The sequence below is a fragment of the Cololabis saira genome, chromosome 6 (genome assembly GCF_033807715.1).
Source record: "Cololabis saira isolate AMF1-May2022 chromosome 6, fColSai1.1, whole genome shotgun sequence".
In the NCBI taxonomy this organism is placed as follows: domain Eukaryota; kingdom Metazoa; phylum Chordata; class Actinopteri; order Beloniformes; family Belonidae; genus Cololabis; species Cololabis saira.
This window is the reverse complement of record NC_084592.1, coordinates 25,722,456-25,746,097: the sequence shown is the minus strand read 5'-3', so window position 1 is coordinate 25,746,097 and position 23,642 is coordinate 25,722,456. Positions and strand designations below refer to the sequence as shown.

The window sequence follows — 23,642 nt, the reverse complement described above, 5'->3', positions numbered from 1 at the left end:
ATTCACTGCACCCCAAATAACACATTTGATAATGCTCTTAGGGGTGATACTGAAATAAACTGTACAGTGCATACAGAAAGTCTACATGACCATTCAAAATTGCAGGTTTATAAGATATAAAGATAGAAATCGTAATGACATACAGTAAATGTCAGAATTTAATATCTTTAATGATATTTTCAAAAGTGATTTTCACATTCAAAATCATGCCAGTAGGTAAATGATAGATACTCATCAATTACAGCGATTCTGATTAAAATCAGAGAAAAGTGAGCTAGTGTGTAAACTGTTGGGCACATGTAGCATTTGTGTGAATGTTTGGGGTTGCATTCTGCTGAGAGCTATGAGCGGCAAAGAGTTGCTAAAGAAACTACCAGTGTTATTCCTCATAAATACACATTTTTTATTTCTCAGTATTTCTCTTTGTTATAATATTACATTAACGATTTAACAATGTTAACATCTATACTGTTTTTATTTGTGTCTTTATATCTTCAAAACCTGCTCTGTTATGAGGGCGTATAGACTTTTTACATCTGCTGTGGCTTTCCTTGACACATGCACTTAAATTAGCCTAAATTGCTGTTGGTTTTTTGACAGTAATCGTTCAATACCGTACCTCTGGAGATCCTCTACCAGGGGCAGCAGGCTGCTGGGGTTTCGAATTAGTTTATCCAAGAAGGAAACGACATCTGTGAATTTGGGTCGATGATTCCTCTCCTTCTGCCAACAGTGCAGCATCAGTTGGTGCAGCGCCACGGGGCAGCCCATCGGTGCCGGCAGCCGATAACCCTCCTCAATGGACAGAATCACCTGGAAAAATAGCGGGCTTTGATAAAAGGCTCCGATGAGAGAGAAGGCTGTTGTGTAAGAATTGATTTGGCTTATAAGTGGATATTGACTCGTTGGAGACCTCTCCAAGGTAGATCTTTGTTTGGGTTCTGCTGCCGGCGAAGACAAGCTCTCTGGCATTTTACGTACTTGCGTGTAAAGTCTGGGTGTCTGCATTTCCATTTACAAAGTTGTAAGTTTTAAGAGTTGTAAGCTGGCACTCTTTTCCACTTATTTGTATATATTTGAAAGCGACAGTTAAAAATGTTTATTGGCTTCGAATGCACATTTTCTTGATCCGAGCACTGAAATAAAAGTAAAATATGGTAAATAAAGCAGAAAGCAGCAAAATTGTTGTAAAGACTTAATTTATATTTTTTTTTATGAAAACCTTTTATCTTCTTTATCAGTTTGGTCATCATATCGTAATTTGTTCTTTCTTGTTATTGTTGCACTTAAACTGCACTATCGATCCATTTCCACATGTCAGTGTTAATCCCGTCATGATTTCAGATGATAGCGTGCATTAACCTCCGTTCTGTATCTTCAGTTCTCCGTCAGCCAGTAAACTACCTGTGATGCATCTGTGTGGGGAGCAGCCGTAAGTGGCTGACCAGATGAAATAGTGTTGGGCAGGTTTTGCGACCTGGCCGGCCTTTTACCTTGGAAAGCACTTCTAAGCAATTCCCCAAACAGCGCAAATCCTTCCCAAACCCTGGGACCTCAGAGAATGTGTGTGCGTACGGAGCGCCCGACTATAGATGTGTACGGGTCTGTGTGTAAAGGGTTGAAGGGATTACCGTGGAGCTTTCACACTCAGCGGAGAGAGGGATGGATCTGCTTCCACCATGCTCCCTCCAATCCCTGACCACAGCCCAGGGATCAGCGGGTTGCTCAGCCACACTGAATCCCCAGCTTTAAACTCCCCTCGACTGCACCAAAGTCCTCTGAACCTCTGACCTTTACTGCGCTCCCCCCCTCATCTTTTTCATCCTTTTGGTGGTATTGCTGTTCCCAACCTCCTTCTTCTCAGGGGTGTGCTTTTGATGCCAGTAAACAGTCACAGAGCAGGCTAAAGGGCAACAACTTTACCAGATAAAATGGAAAGTAAACTCAGTCTAACAGGAAAACATTCTTGTGATATTGAGGGAACTCATTGAGAAAATCACAAATTATAACTGAAAAGCTTATGCAGTATTTAAAAAGAAAAACCTTCAATAACTGTGTTCTTGCGAAAAATCCTAGTACTGCTTTCTTTTTGTGTGCGTAAACATCTATAAATGTTGAAGATTTCAGATTTCCAATGGCCAGTTGCTGAGGTTAGGAAATATGTGTTGGTATACAAGCCATAGTGCTGCCATTAAGGGTTAGGTTGACTCCATTTACATCATGGACTGTCACAATTTGCACAAGTCAATACTAAAGACTTGCAATTGTATTGATGTTTGATATTGTTGGAATGCAAAGTTGGAGAAAAGACTCCCTCTGATTGCCCCCTTACACCAAACAGGGACCAAAGAAGCACATTCCAACTCGAGCAAGGCTCCTCATAGTTTTCTTCTTACTCTGGAAGTTTACCTACAACCTTGACTGCACTTCTAAAATCATCAAGTATAAGACTAAGCAATTTGAATGCAGCTGGTACATTCTTCACTCTTTACCTTAAGGTTGTTTTGCTGTTTTCAAGACTGAATATTTAAGGATTTTCTTTTTAGCAAACTATCAGTTACAAATAGCCCCACGGATCAAGGCACAAGGAGAGAGTGATTCGAATAATCATGCAAGAGTTCTCTCTTCTTTCTTTCTGTGTGTTTTGTACTTTATTAAGTCAGGTTTTATTTTATCGCTGTGATTGTTATACATTCCACACTGCAGTGTACGCCAATACTTGATTAGCATGCAGCAGTCACGGATGCTACGACAATCAGGGACAGGACTCAGATTTGTTAGCTGGAACTGTAGTAGTCTAAATCAGCCTACTAAACATAGCAAGGTTCTCCACCACCTACAACAGTTAGGTATTCATATTGTTTTCCTTCAAGTGACTCATTTAAAATCTCCAAGCCATATCAGATTAAAGGGGAGTGGGTCATTCAGGTGTTTCATTCCAGCTTCAACAGTACAGGGGTGTTGCAATTTTGATTCATAAATCTGTTCCTTTTATGTCTCGAATGTTATAGTTGACCCCAATGGAAGGTTTGTGTTTGTAACGGGGCCGCTGTTTCTGGCCAATGGGATGACGACAATTTTTTCCACCAATTGTTTGCTGAGTTACCTAACATGTCTACACATCTACTTGTTATGGGGGGTGACTTCAACTCTTGGCTTAATCCTGTATTAGATCGTTCTTCTACTAGACCTGGAGTGCCCTCAAGATCTTCTAAGTTCATTTTATCCTTTATGGACGAGTTCTCGGTCTCTGACCCATGGCCCTTTCTTAATCCAACTAGTAAAATGTATTCTATTTTTCTCTCATGCACATCATTCCCTTTCTCGTATTGATTATTTTCTCCTGAACAACTGATTTCTCCATACTGTTTAGTCTTGCTTTTTTAATACTATTCTAATATCTGATCACGCTCCGACCACACTGGAGTTGTTCATACAGGAACACAAACGTATGTGCCCCCCATGGCATCTCAATACGTGTTCACTTTCCAATGACGACTTTGTTAAGTTTGTTTCTCATCAAATAGATTTTTTTTCTTATAACCTACAGTACTCCAAGGATTTCCGCCTCCCTTCTTTGGGAGATTTTAAAAGCATACATTAGAGGTGAAATTATTTCATAAAGCAGCTCTGAGAACAAAGGAAAAAAACATTTAAGGAATTGAGGTCAAGAATATCCCAGCTCAATGATATCTATGCTTCCTCCCCATCCCCTGACGTATATAAAGATCATCTCTCTCTTGACGCTGAGTTTGATGTTTTTTCTACAACAGAGGTTGAGGAGCTCTTATTTAAGGCTAAATATTGTTATTATGAATCAGGAGACAAGCCAACTAAACTTTTTGGCTCATCAGCTTTGACAGGCTTCCTCCTTTCTACAAATTCATACTCCCTCTGGTGTCAAAACTGACCTTAAAATTAATGATCAGTTTAAACAGTTTAACTCCTCTCTATATACCTCTGAGGTCAAGTCCGATCTGTCAGCACTGGATACTATTTTTGAATCACTGGATATGGTTAAGGTAGATGTTGATACTGCTGAGCGGTTAGAGGGCCCAATCACTATAGATGATCTCAAATGGGCTACATTATCTGGAAAATGTCCAGGCCCAGATGGTTTTCCAATAAAGTTTTACAAGACCCTTTTTGACAAATTAGCACCAGTTTTGATTGAAAAGTTCAATGAATCTTTTACTCTTTCCAAATTACCTCAGACTCTAAGTCAGGCTTCTATATCATTACTCTTAAAAAAGAATAAGGACCCTCTGTTTTGCCCAAGCCACTGTCCAATTAGTCTTTTATCTGTAGATGTAAAACTTTTGTCCAAATTATTAGCTCTGCGACTGGAATCCGTTTTGCCTTTGATAATCTCCCCTGATCAGACGGGTTTTGTCCAGAACAGGCATGGGTTCTTTTATCTCAGACGACTTCTTAATGTTGTTTATAATCCTTCTACTTCGGTGGGGTCAGAAGCTGTAATTTCATTAGATGCGGGAAAGGCTTTTGACCGAGTGGAGTGGAATTACCTTTTTTACGCTCTGGAGAGATTTGGTTTTTGGCCAAGTGTTCATTTCTTGGATTAAGTTGCTTTATTCATCCCCTGTGGCTTCAGTCAGAACTAATAACACCCATTCAGACCATTTGCCTTTGTACCGCTCTACTCGTCAGGGATGTCCTCTGAGTCCTCTTCTATTTGCTGTTGCTATTAAACCTCAGGCTATTGCGCTTCGTTCAGAGCCACACATCACTGGAATTACTAGATTTCGTCTTGAACAGAAGGTGTCCCTCTATGCTGATGACTTATTACTATATGTTTCCCATCTCTTTGTCTCAGTTCCAGCTGCTCTTGACATCCTTAGTTCATTTGGTCAGATTTCAGGTTATAAACTAAATCCGGACAAGAGTGACCTGTTAAATCAAGAGGCCCAAATAGCTGCAAATAGCTTCAAAATGATTTAATTTGGCTTTAAATACCTTGGTATCCAGATTAGAGACTGATTTGTTTGAAAATAATTGTGTCCCTTTATAAGATTAGATACAGAAGGACTTTCAGTGCATACCTGTCTTTTACCTGTCAAATAAATCACTGATTTTATTTTTTGAACGGGAAGGTTCCTCTGCAAAAGGAGCTGTTGCAGAGACCTAAGACCCTGGGGGGCTTGGCCTGCCCTAATTTGAGATTTTATTTATGTGCTTCCATCCTTTGAGTAATTCAGCTTTGGATCTCTCTGGAGGGGACACCAGTCTGAAAATGGAGCTAATTTCTGCTAAACCTACTTCGTTGGCTGCTTTTATCCACGCTCCTCTTAGCTTTTCTCTCTCCCTTTTTTGCAATAATATCTTAGTTAAATCCACTTTTAAAATACGGAAGCAATTTCTACGCTACTTTGGTCTACAGTGTTTCTCTTTCCTAGCACTCTTATCAGCTGCTTCGTTGGCTGCTCTTATCCACGCTCCTCTTAGCTTTTCTCTCTCCCCTTTTTGCAATAATATCTTAGTTAAATCCACAATTAAAATATGGAAGCAATTTCGACGCTACTTTGGTCTACTTTCCTAGCACCTTTATCAGCTAACCCTGTGTTTCATCCTTCCTTAATCGATGGGTATTTTTCTTCATGGTCTGACTTTGGCATCAAGGACATGTTTATTTCTGGTATATTTCCATCCTTTCAGCAACTCTGAGAAATCTTTGAAAATTTGCCAGCATTTTTCTAGAAATCTTCAAGTGCGTAGTTTCATCCGCAATCTTAGCCCTAATTTCCCCAGTCTTCCAGAGGCCTCTCCAATTGACTCCTTTTTAATCCCATTTCCTACCATTAGGGTGCTATTTCACGTTTATACAATCATATTTTGAAGCTGAGTGCGACGCGGCAGGGATGAGAATCAGCACCTCCAAAACCGAGGCCATGGTTCTCCATCGGGAAAGGGTGGCGTGCCTTCTCCGGGTGGGCAGAGAAGTCCTGCCTCAGGTGGAGGAGTTCAAGTATCTCGGGGTCTTGTTCACGAGTGAGGGAACGATGGAGCGTGAGACATCCCTGCTGAGGCTGCTGCCCCCGCGACCCGGTAACGGATAAGCAGCGGACGATGGATGGATGGGATGGACAATCGTATTTATTCTTTACAGTTTAAATAAAAATCCAACGGGAGGAGACTTCAGAGGAGCTGTGGGATGCCATTTTGCGTCCGGTTCTCTCCTCATCTATTTGTGCTAGGCATGGTCTGACCCAGTGTAAAACGTGACTTCGTGCCCATCTCACTAGAGTTAGGCTCTCCAAAATCTATAATGATGTTGATCCCTGTGCATAAGATGACATCAGGCTCCAGCTACCCTTGTCCATATATTTTGGTCTTGCCCTTCAGTATTACATTTTTGGACACAGACATTCAACTCTATTTATGTTTGTACAAAGGTTCAATTTGATCCAACAACATGTACGACTTTGTTTGGAGTTTTACCTCCTGCTTTGTATCTTCCTCAATATAAAGCTGACATTGTAGCCTTAGTCTTTTTATTGGCTAGACGTTTGATTTTATTGAGGTGGAAGTCCTTTGCGCTGCCTTTTCATTCCTCTTGGATCAGGGACATCCTTCAGTTTGTGTAGTTGGAGAAAGTTAGATGCTCAATACATGGTTCACTTGCAAAGTTCAATAAAACTTGGGATCCATTTTTAGCACATGTTGAGGGATTAACTTTTATTGCTATTCCCGAGTAACCCGCGCTGATTGTCTACTAATGGTGGGTTTTTCCTGTATGAATTTGTAGCGTGCTGGGAATGATTTTCATTTATCTCTGTTGTAGTGAACATATTGAACTTTTATTTAGCAGTGGGTGACCAATTTGTGTTTTGATTTTGTACCATATATTTGTTGTTGTTTTACTTGTTTTGGGTTTTTTTCCTTTCCTTTTTAGTTATTTTTTATCTGATTTCATATGATCTTATCAGAATTTTTTTTACTTGTTATAATTGACATTATGTTGACTCTCGAAATGACGGAAATGTCTTTGTTATGTCTCTGGAAAATCAATAAACAAATTTGAAAAAAAAGAAAAAGATTCAATTTTTCCTTTTTTATGCAATTTATACTACAGTACAACTGAAGGTGCCATGCAGCTCTTATTTTGAACACTTTACAATTGTACTGTTGTATCATAATGCCATTTTAAAAATAAAATGAGTATATTCCTATAAAAGGGACTTTTTTCTCATGGAACTATGACTCAGTCCTTGCATTACCATTTCTTTATCTATGTAAAACGTTAACAGTTCTCAAGTGTAGGTAACTACACTCCCTCATATTGTTGTTTTTGTAACATTTTTAAGCTTGGTTCAGGTGCTCCCCTCTTATATGACATGATCAACGTGTAAGTGGACGTGTACTCACATCCTGATTGGACATCTCCCAGTATGGTCGTTCTCCGTATGACATCACCTCCCACATGACTATGCCGTAGCTCCAAGCGTCACTCGCAGAAGAAAATTTCCTGTAAGCAATGGCTTCAGGAGCTGTCCATCGGATTGGGATCTTACCACCCTATCCAAACACAAAAAGCATGAAAAAAAACCCAACAAAAAACAATAGTAGTAAAAAACACACGAAATAAACACAAACACAAACAAATTAAGCTGCCACTGGATTATACACATGCAAAGTCCTGATGGTAAAAACATGGAAGTAAAACTACAGCACCAGATGCCAGATTTAGCAGTTATAAAAAAGAGAAAGTGATGCCTTTCTGCAACACAATCTTCCTTTGGTCGTGTTGAAATTCTTCATGCGTCAAGAAACAAATTTAACGTAACTGTGCTGACAGACAGCGAGAAAGGCAAACCGATTAACAGTCAAACATATATACAGCACAAACATCATCCCACCGCTTCCACTCTCATCTTGGTGGAGGAGACATGAAGGTTTATTACATGACAGCTCCTGGTCTCGTGCTCATATTGTAAATGTTCAAAGTCCCTTTGCTACAAAATATTTTTGGGTAAATGAGCCAACTTTACTTCAGAGGTTTGCACATTTTTATCTTCTATCCAATTATTTCTAACCCCTAAACTTTGGCTACACTGTGATTAAAAGCTGGATATATCTCCTGCAGCTGTGCCTTTTATCGCAGGGTTCACATCACTGTTTCAAACTGAAACTGATCAAGCACAAATCCTAAAAAAAAAGAAAAACATAGGCACATGCTGTAATATTTCCACAATGGACTCAATCTGTCACATCTTCCGGATTTTCAAAGCATGGCCCGAACATATGCTGGGGCATTTAAAAACCCTCCTCACAGATAAATGTCACTAGAACTGCTGTCATAAGTTCTCCATGTTCAGAATATTTTGTGTTTATTGCCTGCCATTTTCTCCTCTCTCTCTTTACCTCACCTTTAAGCTCCCCTCTGTGGAGTTCAACAACTGTCTTGGAAGATCAGAAAGTTCAACTCAGTTTTTGCTCACACAGTAACTTCAACGTAAACCAGGAAATGGAGGTGCAACACAAAATGCTGCGTTTTCATTCCAGGAGTTTAGGAGGTTTATCTGTAGCAGATTACAGATAAGGCAACTGAACTTGAATCATTTGATCGGTTTAATTAAGTAGGAGCAGAGCAAGACACCCGTTTGGTAAAATCTGTTATAATTGTAAAATTAAAAATGTAATTGTGTTTCTACATTGAGAATTAGAAACTTATTTGAAAGCGATGGTCATGAGATACAACTGGACTCATTAGCAGAAAAAAGTGGACATGGGAAATATCAATGGTAACATTTTACCATAAAATAAATAACAATTGTATTCATTGTAGAATGTTACAGTATTTTAACTTCAACAAATAAATGCAGCTGATGTAAATGCATATCAGATAATTCAAAATGTCACTTATTGCTAAAACAATTTAGTAATAGTTTTACCATTATGAAGAAATTAAATAACTTCCAACAGGATTACTTGTGTATGTCTATCGGCTCACGTAGAAAAAAAAATGATGCAGAAACTGTGTCCTGAGATTTATAATATACACTGTTAAACTTCAGAGTGGATGAAAATGGATGGACGGATGGACTCTTAAGTTCTGCATCGAAACAAAACGCGACGTCCTGCAGAGCGGCCAGATGCGCAGAGCAGGAGATAATGCTGATGCGCTCACATTCACCAGTTGGCTATATTTTCCCAAAAGTAAGTGCATCCTTAATAACGGAGGATGAAGCCGAGCAGGTAACATTTAAAGACATTACGCTCTCAATGGAAACACTTTGTTTCTTACCAGTTCCACACAGATATGCTTGTTATACTGTTGGAAACGTTTAAAGATTCAACACCAAACAAACATCCCCTACCCAAAAAAAACAAAAAATAAACAGGGAAGCTAACATTATAATTTGAGGCCATCAGATACTGTTTAAGACCAGGCTTGCCGTTACCCTGCTCCCTGCTCACTCTGCTGTTATTGGTTATCTTTCTAAAATAATCGAGACATGTTGCTGCCGGTCAGATGCCCCAGCGACAGAGACTATCAGAGGAGGCTGCTTTTTTAATCAATTTGTGAAATTTAATCAATTTGGGAAAGGGAAATCAGGATATGCTGATCCTGCTTGCTAAGCAGAAAGTGGTTGCAAAAAGAAAAAAAAAGAAAACCACTTAAGTTTCTGGTATGCTTGCTCTTTTAAAACTTGTAAATAGTGTTTAATTAATCACATTCTTCTTAAAATGATAGCTTGATGGCCCAAAAACTATGTAAAGTTTAAGTAAACTTTGAGCCTTCAAAAGTCAGAAAAAGCAAAACATGGGACCTTTAAGGGAACCACTTTTGAACAGGAGTGTCCTATGATTAGAGATAATGAGTCCACTAGAGACATTCATTAATTAATTAATTTTGTAGAAGAGTTCACTTTTAGCTGTTTAGTCAGTACATAAGAATATTTACAATTTTTAGCTCAGGGGCTCCCCCTATAGGCATGGAGGTTGAGGTGCTTTAACAAAAGTGTCTTTATTGGTTTGTTGCTTGGCTTTTCTCTCATTTTCTCTTCCATCATTACATTCTTGAGTCTCTTAATCACCTCTGCTATGATTTCCACTTGTTATTAATCACTCTTGGTGGTGTGTGATATAACACCATGGCTCTTTGCAGTACTAGGCAAGACATATGCCGCTGTCGTTGGACACAACAGAGACGAGAGATCCTTTGGGAGGTTTTTGCAGATAGTAGGGACAGGAAAGCAATAGAGCTACATGACCTTGCCTAAAGGAATCATTTGTGTTGCAACATAACTACAGCCACAAAAAGGCACCCTTCAGTGGTCACTAAGTAAGTTTTAGGGTTTGGGGTGTACCGTTGTGGTGTAAGCAGCCTCCGGGTCGTCCTCCAGCACTCGGGACAGGCCGAAGTCTGAAACCTTACACACCAGATTGCTGTTGACCAGAATGTTGCGAGCTGCCAGGTCTCGGTGAACGTAGCCCATGTCTGACAGATACTTCATGCCCGAGGCGATGCCCCGCAGCATCCCAACCAGCTGGATGACAGTGAAGTGACCATCGTGTTGCTGCCAGGGACAGTGCGCGGGATACAGAGGAAAATAAACAGAGATGGCGTCGCTCATGTTAGAGAAAGAGGACAAAACTAAGGAAAGACACAGAGGAAACTATAAAAGTAGGTGCATAGCAGCAGAATATATTGCAAGAGATTTCAGTAACTTTTTACAGAGACAGTAAACTGTTTCAAAATGAAGCAGTAAAATGACAGGACAGTGAGGTGCAGTAAATACATCCCATCTTTCATACTAGTCATAATTCACAAAAGGGACTGAGGTTGAGTTTTATCCGCCTGCAAGGTGTTACAATGGTCTAAGTTGAAAGACATGCCAGGATACTAGACTATATTATGATAAAGACCGTAATCAGACAGCGATATTCATGCTGGGGTTCGATAAGCACTTGAACACTCACTCTCAGAAAGGAGTCCAGTGATCCGTTTTCCATGTACTCCACAACGATCATCACAGGCCTGCCTGCAAATACACAAACACAACGCAAACACTGCTTATTTCTTCAAGATTTTTTTGGGGGGGTGAAATAGGGGACAGAAATGGCAGAACTGGAAAAAGACTTACATTGGTAAATCTATCAATATCAACCTGAATTACCTTCTGATGAAACAATATGTAGTCATGCAGGTGACACATCGAACTGGACAAAAAACACAAAAACAAGTTTGCTTGGCTTGAGAAACTCCAGAGGAGGGGATGCAGGGCTTGTTTGTGGTTGTTAAGCAACAATAGCAATCTGGTACAGAGAAAAGGATTGCGACCCTTGATGTTGATTAATACATCAAGAGAAGATGTTTATTTCACAAAACGTTTCCATTTCAGCATGTGTGACCTTCCATACAGGATCTGATTGGTATTCAGCCCACGTGTGACACAAAACATAGGTTAGTAACAAGTGCAGACCCACTTTTTTCCTCTGAGTGTTTTGGTTTCCCTACAGAGCATCCCTGCAGTGTTACTGATTGACTGCTTAACCGCTGGAAGGCAACTGTCCAGGCTTGTTTTTTTTTTTTCCTTTGGTGAGCTGTAAACCAAACCCCAGGAACAAAAAAATAAAAGTATTTCTAAGGCGAAATAAGACCACGATGTTATCCTTCCAGTTCAAGTCAATATTTTTTCCCTTTTTAACCTGGAGTAAAATGATAACGTAGAAGAGATATGTCAAAAGGTTCTTTAAAAACAACAGTAAGTGTTGTGTGTTTTATGTTGCATGTTTCAGGTGTTTTGCAGTAGCTACGACAAAGTTATTTGCCCTTTGGCATAATGTGGATTTCTGAAAGATTAATGATACATAAACTAATGACAGACATCTTTGTTCTTTTCTCGTTCTTGTTGAACATAAAGAATTTACAGCATCTGAAAAAGTGTATGAAATTCAGTCAGCCAAAAAAAACCTGTTGTCAGATCTTTCCCAGAGTGTTAATATGAGTTTTAGAGCTGCATCTGCCTGTAAAGGAATTCATGTCAATTCATGTCTATTTAATGACGAGGGCTACCCCTCTTAAGATAGAAAAACATCTTTATCACATCAACTTACATTGGGCGGCAGAGTAAATATTGTAAGGATGCCCAAGGATGGAAAAGGGAGTAAAGCATCTCAGGTTAATGGTGTTAAACAATCCTCAACTGTGGAAACTGAGGCAACCTTGAACCCAGGCTAGAGGTGCATGTCCAAGAGCGAGCAATCAAGACGGAGGTGATAAAGAATCCAAAACATCTACAACTTGCTAAAATCTGTGTCTATGTTTCTATATTCAAAAAGCAACTGAGAAAAAGGTTAACGGAAGGCCAAAGTGAAAAAAACTCAACTCAAGTTTACAAAAATACACCTTAATATTCTGCACTGAGGATAAAAGTAGAACTTTTTGGCAAAAAAATGCACTGCTGTCTGTTGGGACGACAAGAAAAGAAAGGCACTGCGTAGCAACTCCAATTATTCTTGAATCCCCAAAGTTCATCCTCATCACTTTGCGTTATAAGCTGGAACAGAAAACATCAGATGGAGGCTGTTGCTGCTAAAGGGAGTTGTGTGAGTTAATAAACCCACATCACTTATCTTCTTTCCAAGCTGCAGTTTAATAAGGACATAAAAGTAAAACTACGTGTGTGTTATTAGACTGATTAGCCAATACTTACTTCTCACTGGGATTTACAAGATTTGAATGGGTTCACTTTGCTGTACTCGTTAACATGGAAGGTCCTATGAATGCTGTCCTTCTGCCTCAATTCATTTTCTCTTGCATATTAGGTTAACTGGAGATCCTGAACTATGAGCTGGCAGGGATTTTGAATATTGAGTGTGTATGGCTACCCTTTCCCCCTGAATGATTGTAAATCATACAAATATAAAGAGATGGAATATGTTTTTTTTTCTTTTTAATGTGTCAGCTGAGGATGGAAAATTTAGACCAAAGATTAAAAAAAAGCAAGAGAATGTATTTATTTTTTTTGTAAATGCTTCATGGGTTAACTTACTCACGTCTTCTTTGACCAATTGAAAGCAAGATTTTTGAATGTTTTTAATAGGAAACATCTGGTGCTGTCCAAAACACAACATAATTATAAAAACAGATGGTGCAAGCACGCTCACTGGAACAACATTTCACTGTTCCAGTAGATTGGCAGTGATGCATCCCTTACTGGTGTCCTTTAATTTATGTTGGCTGCAGAGCATGTGATTATTTTCTTTGGAAAGGACTTTTTGAATTAATGGGCTAATATACATTAAGTGTAATAGCCTAAGATTGTTGACTTTTTTTAAATTAAATGAAAAAAAACAAAACACACCTACACACCTGCCAGCGGAGAAAAGAAGATACAAGATTCAACATGACGGATGAGAAAGGCTCTGTCCTTTAGCTATCTATCACTTTCTTGGAACAAAAGAGGCACAGTGATGTTTTGTTTTAATCCGCAAAAGCCTTTCACCGCATCTTTAAATCTGTTCATACTTTCCACTCATACAGACAGGAAATTATTCGATCAAGCTTGACTTTGCTGAGCTAATTAGCGAGGTCTGGAAACAGTATATAGTTATGCGGAGCAGCGGCTGAACAAAAACAAACGCACCTGTTTACCAGAACCCAATGTGTCACCTGTTTTTTTTTGTTTTTTTTTGTTTTTCAGGGCAGGTATAGCAGTCAGTCACAGCACAATAGTCTCCATAATTAGTCTCTGAAGAACAACAACAGATGGCGGAAGTGATAGATGAAGAATGAAGAAAAGACAAACTCAGAAGGCAGGCAGTGAGAGGATACCCAGAATAAATGCAGTCTGATGTCCTGCTGCCAAACGCAAATGACTTTTGATTTTATGATTTGATGTGGATAGTGTATCATGTTTGAGTGCGTGTGTGGTGTATTGGATAGGCAGTTATGGGAAGCACTTAACCATGGCAGCATCCACATGAACATTATGAAACCTAAAAAAATGCAATGCAACACAGAAGTATTTTTTAAAAGGCACATTTAGTATGGCTGCACTTTGACTGTGCTTCTTTATTTTTATTTTTTCTGCTTACTAATAAATGTGTCTAAATTTGTGAAATAAAGGTTGTATAAAATTATGGCCTGGCTTTATTGTTTTCTATAGAACTGCTTTCCTGTCAAATGGAACAAGTGGTGGTATCACATCACAGCACAGACACTGCTCTTTCAAGTTTTTAAGGACTTTTTAACAGTCAACTCTGCAGTCAGCTGCTGTTTTGGTGCTTTTAGACCCGTCTGAAGTGGTTGATGGTGGATATGGTGGATCACAATATTTTGCTGTTAAGATTTGAAAAGTTAGTTGGCCTCAAAGGTACAGTTTTAAAGTGAGAAAACCTTTTCTGTTCACATTGCTGAATGCCCTTCTTCAGCTCCCTTGAATTATGGGGTTCCTCAAGACTCTATTTTGGGCCCCATGGTGTTTTCATTGTATATATTGCTTGCGGGAGTCTATATTTAGAACGCTTATTATTGTTTTATATATATACCCATTAGGTCACTACACATCACAAAAGCCTTTGTTAGACTGTGTCAATGTCTCAAAAAACTCAGATGAAACTTTACTTTCTGAAAAGAAGGCAAAGGTAATTTAGTTTGGAAAAACTGATGTTGTCTGCAGTTCTGCTGATGTTCTTTGTCTTTCGGCCTCATGTGGTTGCTCTGCCATCAGAAACCTGGATGTGTTTTTTGACAGCTGTCTTATATTAGACAAACACATAAGTGGCGTGGTAAAAATCAAGCTTTTCCCTCCTACAGGTAACAAGCAGTCAACCAGCAGGTTGCTTCCAGGTGATTGAGATTTTGTGTTGGCGGACCCAAAGCTTTGAAATGGCTTGCCTTTTCATGTATGCCGACTTTGGACTTTGGCCCAAGTCACTGTTAAAAACACAATTCTTCTCTTTGGCTTTTAATTCTCCTTATAGCATGACACACAAACAAATATTTGATTTTACTGCTATCAATTTCATTGTTTCTTAAATATGTTTAACTATAAGTTATTGTTGTTTGTTGTTTTTAAATGTGCTACATAAATCAATTTAACTTTGACTTTATATAAGTTACAAGACTTTGCCCCAAATATTGCATTATTGTCTTAGACTTACAGTGATTTTCAGTAGCTACTAATTTAGATTTGAGTAACAAAACTACTTGGTTAGGCCTATAAAAATAATCTTTTGGGTTTGAGATAGGTCACAGGACCTATATCAAATACTTATACAAAACACCAAAAATGCACAAGAACTGGTCTTGCACTTCTTATTAGCCAGAGTTTTTGTATTGCTTTCATACTGTCGTTTTCAATAGCTGATGGCTTAGATTTGGGCGATTAATCTATCCATTTAGGTTTAGGAAAATATCATAAATCACAGGACGTTAATCCAAGAAACAGTGGTTCATTTTTAGCCGTATTCTTAGTAATATATATACATTTACTCACAGTCACTCACAGCTGCAGGTGAGTTAGATTTTGGGAAGAATTGTTGCCTTAATCCGACCGATAACACATTTTTAAAAGCCGTGTACAGTATACACCTTAGCTGGGCCAAACTGAAGCTCTTGAGATCGAGCTATTAGCGCTGGATAATGCAGCCCTAATTTGAGTTATTCCAGCATGTATACGCAACCCACGCTTAGACCACGCGAAAGCCAGAATATCAACACAGTAGGAGAAGAAGACGAACGACAAAGAATTAACTGGACGAAACGTCAACACAAAAGTACCTGTGGCGTCACCTAGCATCGCGGAGTTGAACGCACCTCACTCAATCGTATACCTGTATACTTGGATTCCCCTGAAACTATGGTTTAATTCTTAGCTAGACTGTTGCCAATAGGTTGATTTAGATGTGCATGTTCTGACTTCCATGTAACAAAATGAGGAAAAAATCCATAAACTTCCCAGACTTTAAAGGTGCTTATAATCCTATTAGATCACTACATTTCGCAGTGTTCAAAGGCATTTTGTACAAATTTTAGTTCTATCTCTAAAGAACACTTGTTTTTTTTGGTTGTTTGTTTTTATTAATGGTCCTTAACCTAAAGGTTTATGATTATTTAAAAAGAAAATATAGAAAAATCCTAAAAAAGGAGCAGACCTTATGTTAATGCTAGAGAGGCAAAAGTTACTCTTCAAAGATAAACAGCCTTTACATGTCTTTTCATTGCAGCCAGTTGCAACCAATTTGTTCTCTTGCCATCAGAACCAAAGAAATCCTCTCTATCATTGATGCATGATAGGATTGTTTTTTTGTTTTGCTCTGCATCGTCTTTGCTTTCACTTCCAATATGATGGACCATTCAAACTACAGTTAAATGTACTAACGCTACGTATCAGTAGGCATCAGATTTAATGCAACAATGGTAGTATTGGCCTTTAAAAGCCCTGATCACTAGAGACTTCAGCTGCAGGGTCAGGGCTGAGGAGTGTTCTCTATCTGCATTCAGGAGGAGCCGGGAGTCTCCAGGGGACCCATTTATATTCACAGTGATGTCTCACTTTATACACTGCCTGTAAATACAACCATATGTTGCACTGGGTGAGCCCCGTAAAACAGAGCTCGTTAAGAAGAACCCACTTTCTCTCTTTATCTCATGCACAAACTATGCATTCTGGCAACTCACACGCAAACACAAATGCACAAAAAAATGACTTAAAGACAAGACCATGTGAATAAACACTGTAAAGTCATTTCAAATGTAGGGGGAAAAATTAAACCTCTATTAAAAAAACAACAACAGTAATGAACTGCTACAGTTACATTATTATCTTGCTTTTAAGCAGTCTCTGGGACCATGCAACTAACTTGCTTGGAGAATTTATTGATCCAAAGATATATAGTGATGGGTTATTATTTCTTCTTTCAGCATGGGAAGGTGCAGGACTGTTTTTTATGGTGCCAGTGAGGTTGTTAGTGGCAGAAATCAGAGCGTTGTCGTTCACAGTTATTCTCTATTAAATGCCATTTTTGACATTTAATCATTAGTAGAGTCACCTGCTTGTAAAAATGTAGATTTAGACACATTTTCCCATCAGTGATATACCAGTGACATACCATGGCAATGAAACGGCTGTAAAACATCATTGAAATACATATAAGATATAATCACAAACATTTGTTGGTTAGCAACAATTTGCTTAGATCCACATCTTCAAAATCAGTAGAATCAAACGTTTCCCATGAGCTGTCTTACTTTTTGTAACGACTCCCTCCAGCCTGATAATGTTGGGGTGATCAAACTGGCCCATAATAGACGCCTCGCGCAAGAAGTCCCGGCGCTGGCGCTCCACATAGCCTCCTTTCAGTGTTTTTATTGCCACAGCAATCTCCTTTTTCCCCGGTGTTCTCAGGCGACCGCTGCACACCTCACCAAATTCACCTGAAAACCCCCCCCCACATACACTTTAACATGACATTGTTTATAATTCTATTCTTTTTTCTCAACACTTCTCTAATCATAAGAGCTGCTTGCATAATCCTCATCTTTAGTCGAACATTATTGTAACACATAAATCATTCTCCTTGTCAAAATGTATTGACTGATGTAATGTGGATTTGCTGTTTTTTCCACTCACAAGGGGAGCATAGGCCACACACACATACACAGGAAAGGCTAGAAGTCTTATCAACTCTTGACAATCAGCAGGTAGCGCAGCTTACCACCTGAGGGCAGTGCTGCAGTTCTTATCTAAACTCCAGCATCATAATCCATGCTGTGATTAGTTAAACTTCCTAAAAAATGTTTTTCTAGCTCTTTATTAAAAATATATATTGTAACATTCTAACTTTTGTTCTCTGGAGCTATTACAGTTTTAATATTCCAACTCTTTGGAATGAGAAAATGGCAATGCAACACTGAGAAATTGGGAAAAAAGCATGCACTTCTGTGGATACAATAGAGCAGAGGGGTGTCACAGCAGTCATATGAATGCAATGAAAATGGATCATCTCATGTGCGCATTTAAAGATCTTGTCATCATGGCCGATATTAAATGATACTCTCCTGCTCACAGGCAGACTTCGTGCTAGTGACACACGAGTGGATGATTGTGTAGCAGTGGATGCAGGTGTGTGTTTGTGTGTACCGGCTCCGATCACTCTCTCAATACGGATCCTGGATGGGTCAATTTCCTTGGTGAACTCGTGGACGGCCTGCGTGGGGTCCTCATACGTGTCAGGGTCCACATACGTCTTTATCCCTGGGAACGGGACTGTGAACACAGAGAAACTAATGAAGCAGAGTGTCGGAGATTCAACGTATGAAAATCTTGTTTTCATCACCTCTGGGATCATAAGTTTTATTTACCACTCAAAAAAAAATGTCATGATGACTGAAAATGCAAAACAAAAACAAAACATTGCAGCTGCTACTCAATTTACTTATTTTTGCTTGCAGAGGACCCAAGATAATTCAGGTTCTTTTCTCTTTGTCAGATTCTCTTCATTTGTTACTGTAAATCAGTTTTTGCATTTTATGCCTCCAACACATTTGAAAAAATCCTTTTACCACTAATGTCCTTTTCTGCATTAATGCTGTTGTTGCAGAAGTGTAAACGACCTTTGCTGAGGCCCCTGACACAACTCCACATCGCTTTCGGGTTTGCTGCTGATAACAGTCTAGACTCTAGATGATCCTTTTTGTCTTTGGCTCCGAACACACAGTGTTCATTACCTCCAAAAAAGATGTGGAGCACTGATTTGTCTGACCACAAAACACCAGTGTGATGACCATCCAGATATCCAAGCTCAAAGATGTTGCTTCATTGCCTCAAGATGGGGTTAACGTAATCCATGTTTTTTTTTTCTTTTTTAAAGGATATAGTTCCATATTGTCATGCTTCACAAAAGTAAACCTTTCCCCAAGTTAAATAATATCAACTATTAAGAACCATCGGTTCTTGACACAGTCCCATCTGAGGCATCAGAGATCACGGGCATCCAGCTCAGGTTTGTGTCCGTCCCCTTTATGCACTGAAATTCTTTGATTCTTTCAATTAAATTCTTTAATTATATCATCCACTGTTCAGAAATATACAACTCTTTATTTGAGGAATATTGCTTTAAACATTAAAATAATTTTCTCATGCATTGACAGATGCTCCTAAAGGACTCTGCCTTTCATGGATGCTACTTTTGTCACAAATCTGTACTGCTTTCATCTACTCACTAGCACTAAATAGTCTCGTTGGCAGATAGTTATGGAACATTCTCCATAACTGAAAAAAAAAAAAAAATTCAAATATATTAAATGATGTTAACTAGAAAAATATACCATGGGTTCATAAAATTCAAGGTGAATTTTAAATCTACATTTTCATTATTGCTCCAATTTGTTTCTAATTTAAAGTTACACAACAGTGAAAAAGGATTTGGTCACCCTTTAGACAAATGTTTTCTGACACAGAAAGGCATACTACTCCACTGCTATTGATTGTGAACCTGGAGGCAATGAGTTACGCTGCTCAATAGCTTTTCTCCAGCAAAGTGCAGGTCTTTTGCTGAAAGGCAGCAGGGCAGCACCCCGATGCTGAGACAGTCTTTTAACTTGGGACAAGTTTTTCCAGCCAACCACCCAGCTGAAGTGTATTTCAGCAAGTTGGTGAATCTGTAAAAGGGCTGCTGGCACTTCGGTGTTGACGCCATCGGTGGGGGAGGGGGGAGGCAGAAGTTGTTGTTCTCCTTCACAGATCAATACAGTATCACAAAATTAAAACAAGAGGGGAAAAGAAGAAAAAGCAACCATCGGCTGTCTGTGATAAATGAAGCAAAACCCCAGAGGAGGCCGCTCTCCTCTCAGTGCTTCTGCTCAGCATCACACTCTGATGCAGAACACAGCCAATACACCAACGCACATATGCTCGCTCACAAGGTGTATTTTAATCTCATGTAGCCGAAACCTATGCATCATCTGAAGCCTCAGCCCTTCTTGTATCTGAAAGGCAGCACGGTGGTTTAGTGGTGAGCACTGTTGCATCACAGCAAGAAGGTTCCTGGTTTGACTCCCGGGCCCGGCAGGAGTCTGCATGTTCTTCTCAAGCTCGCGTGGGTTTTCTCTGGGTTGGGTTGATTGATGATTCTAAATTGCCTGCAGGTGTGTGTGTGTGTGTGTGTGTGTGTGTGTGTGTGGTTGTTTGTGATAGACTGGGGACCTGTCCAGGTTGTACCCCTGCCTTTCACCTGTAATGAGCTGGAATAGGCTCCAGCAGACCCCCGTGACCCTGTACAGGATTAAGCAGGTATAGAAGATGGATGTATCTGAAACCTTTGTGGCACCTTGAAAACCATATTTGATATATATTTTTTCATCACCTATTCCACTTCTTGCTCTCTGGCCTCAAACCCGACTGTCCTCGTAAAACATTCCTCATTTCTCTTTGTCCTCCCCTCTATTGCCTTTCAACCCATTCGCCCTCATCCTCATTTCTCTCTCCTTGTCTCTGCTTGCAATTTTCCCTCACCTTACCTTGCACCCGTCTCTTTCTTTCTGCTCACTTTCAAACATCTTTTTGTTTTTTTTTTCTTCTACCACACACTCATTTAAGTTTTGTGTTTTTTCTCATTCCAGGAATGAAAGAGCAGCGGAGAAGTAGGCAGCTCGGGAAGGCAGAGACGTCCCGAGTTTAGTAAGAAGAAAACAAAAATAATGAAGTTGTGAAACACATCAGTTTAAAGCTGATGGTAACTGAGCAGGAACGGATGAAGAAGCAACGGAGCTAAATTTACTTTGTCATTTGTCTGATGTCTCACTTTTTGTTAGCTATAAATTTGTACAAAAGTATTTCCTTCTTACAGATTTTTAACACTAGCTATGGGAAGGGGGCAAGTCTTTGGATTAGCATTACTGAAAAAAAACTGCATTATAAAACATTAAACTCACCAGGCAGAAGTCTTCTACTTCTAAACACAATGAGAGCAAACATCCAAAACAACAAAAAAAGAGAGGCAGGCTAATTGATTTACCGTGTCCATTCTGGTAACTCGTCCGTCTTTTGTCCTCCGAGTTCATCTTGGCCTTGAAGTACCACTGACACCTGGTAAACAAAGATTTAAACACACGGAGGAAACAACTGAATTAATCTAACCGTCAGATGTGCAATAAATAGCTTTATATGGAGTTTTACAGTGGGGAAGAAATACATGAATTACCCTAGACCAATAAATGAGGATTGCCATGAAAACGCCTGGCAAGAGAAATGCTAACTTGTGGTCCTTGGCTGTGGGTAACAAGCAGGAAAACCACAATAATGGCAATATTCTCTTTTTTTTTTGATATCAGTGAGAACTCATGTGAATGTTAAAATGTAACATGACATGTCAGAGTAACAACTACTATTCCTGTGAAGGAGGACAAACACAAACGTCTTCTTTTCAGGGTTTCATAGTCTTGTTTTGCGCGAAGCTGGAGCCTCTAAACAACAACATATTTGTCAGAGGAATTGTTAGCATTGTACATTTTTCAGCAGGCCATTTCAAAACACACATCTAGCCTACTTAACTAATCCAATGGACTTAAATTCAAACATATAATCAAACTTGACTTGGGAATACAGCTTACAAAACCCTGTTCTGTATGCTAATGCTCTATAAAAAGCATTGATAAAAAACAATCCTATCGTGAAAGATATTCATCAAGGTAACTGTTAGTAATTCATTTGTGTCTTATCAAGTTTTTTTTTTATGTGCGATCAAACACGCACATGCAAATAAGAGGTGGTACTTTAACAAGCTCACACATAAAATGTGTTACTTTGGGAAACAAAAATGTGGAGAAAGACAATAAAATAAGACAGAAAGCAAGTTGGGTATGAACTAGGTGGCAGGAGTGACAGAGGCAGCAGAATATGAATACTTCAGAGACAATTAAGCTAGATTTTCACAAAAGCACATTACCATATAACAAGATAATTTCACAATTTCTCTGGTGTAGATGCTGCAATGAAACATCCAAAGCGATGCTTGTACCACTAACAACTCCATTAGACTAAAATGCTAACCACTTAAGCTTATGTTGGAAGAAAAATGATTATAAGGACATTAGCCTGTCTGCGATAAACAGATATGACTGGACACCCACAGTCATTATTTTTTCATTCAGTGAAAGAAAGAAGCATGTAGATGCATCATGATTGCTGATTAATTCTCATATAAAAGGAGCACTCACAAAGAGACTGAACTGTTTTTTTTTTTTTTTTTTTTTTAACATACAATGAGTCAAAATATATCTAAAACAGCTCTCTGGGTGAGAATTAGAAATGTTTATTTAGGCACTGACCATCTGAGAAAAAGCCAACAACAAATAATAAGAAGCTGCCAGGAAAGTCTGAAAATCCCAGAGATTAGATCACAGCATCTATAAAAGACCGTAAAAGGCTAGTAGTTGCTGGGATATTACTCTGAAATTAAAAATGATCATGACCCAAAATATCCTTTCTACGTCATCTTTGCAGCAAGTTCTGCATATGAACAGGAATAAAATCCATAAATGGAACAGTCAAAAAGTAAGTATTAAGGGATGCATCTGCAGGAAAATAAATGACAACAAAAGCTTGTCTTGTTTGTGCCAACATTTTTGATAAAGTTTGGGAATTCTTTGAGTTCTTATGCTAAAATGTAATGTTGTTTTTTTCTTGTTCTAATGCAAATAGGACATTCTTCATTTAAATCAAACATGTGTATTTTGGTTCAATCTGTTTAATCTGTAAAGTTATTTCATTTGTCCATATGATATTAAACAAAATGCTTTGGGCTACAGTGTTATCACAGCAAACCAGTTATCACAGCAAACCAGTGGCTTTCTCCCCAGAGCCCTGCCATGTACACTATTGAGTGACACTGCTGCTTTTTGTATAAAACAAACAATTGTGTTAAACATAACAGTCAAGTAATGCAGAACTCAAGTCTAAAGGCTAAAAGTTACGGTAAAAAAAGCATATACTGATTTGAAAATCGAGTGAATTACAGACCATACGGACACTTAGATGCCTCCGTATGGTCTGCTCCGCTAGAAATAAGCATTGAGTCATATTTGCACTGGACTGTGCCAATTTACACACAGCAGGTGGAGCTGGTAGAAAGTCAGACATAAGACTGGCTTAGATGAACCGGGGAATTTTCAAAATAAAATGCCACAATCTGGCACCAACATTACAATAACCTGTGGAGACTGAGGGTAAACAATGGCGAGGGTTTTAGAACAGATCTGACTCAAGTATGGCAAGAACTAACAGGAGAGATCATTATTCCCTTAATTTTAGCTTCTCTTCATTGGCCACTAATAAAATCCAGAGTGGAATTTAAAATCCTTCTCCTCACATATAAAGCTCTTAATGACCAAGCGCCATCATATCTTAAAGAGCTCATAGTTTCATATCTTTAAAGCAGAGCACTTTGCTGTCAGACGGCAGGTTTATTGTAGTTACTGGAGTTTCTAACAGTAGAATGGGAGTTAGAGCCTTCAGTTAATAGATCCCTCTCCTGTGGACCCAGCAGCCTGTTTGTGTTAGGGAAGCAGACAGCCTCTCTACCGTTAAGATTAAGCTTACAACGTTCCTTTTTGATAAGGCTTATAGTGAGGGATGGCTCAGGTGTCCTAAAAACATCCCTTGGTTTTGCTGCTA

General features: G+C 39.0%; 1 protein-coding gene across 1 annotated transcript in view; it reads right to left on the bottom strand.

Moving 5' to 3' along the window:
- Positions 1-23,642, bottom strand: part of epha6 (eph receptor A6) — a 241,189-nt gene that overhangs the window by 6,439 nt on the left and 211,108 nt on the right. The window contains exons 9-15 of the mRNA XM_061723794.1: positions 20,986-21,056; positions 18,111-18,236; positions 17,219-17,404; positions 10,942-11,003; positions 10,329-10,538; positions 7,384-7,533; positions 620-813 (exon numbers count right to left, since the gene is read on the bottom strand). Coding sequence (XP_061579778.1) covers positions 620-813; positions 7,384-7,533; positions 10,329-10,538; positions 10,942-11,003; positions 17,219-17,404; positions 18,111-18,236; positions 20,986-21,056 — 999 coding nt within the window. The remainder of the gene's footprint in view (positions 1-619; positions 814-7,383; positions 7,534-10,328; positions 10,539-10,941; positions 11,004-17,218; positions 17,405-18,110; positions 18,237-20,985; positions 21,057-23,642) is intronic.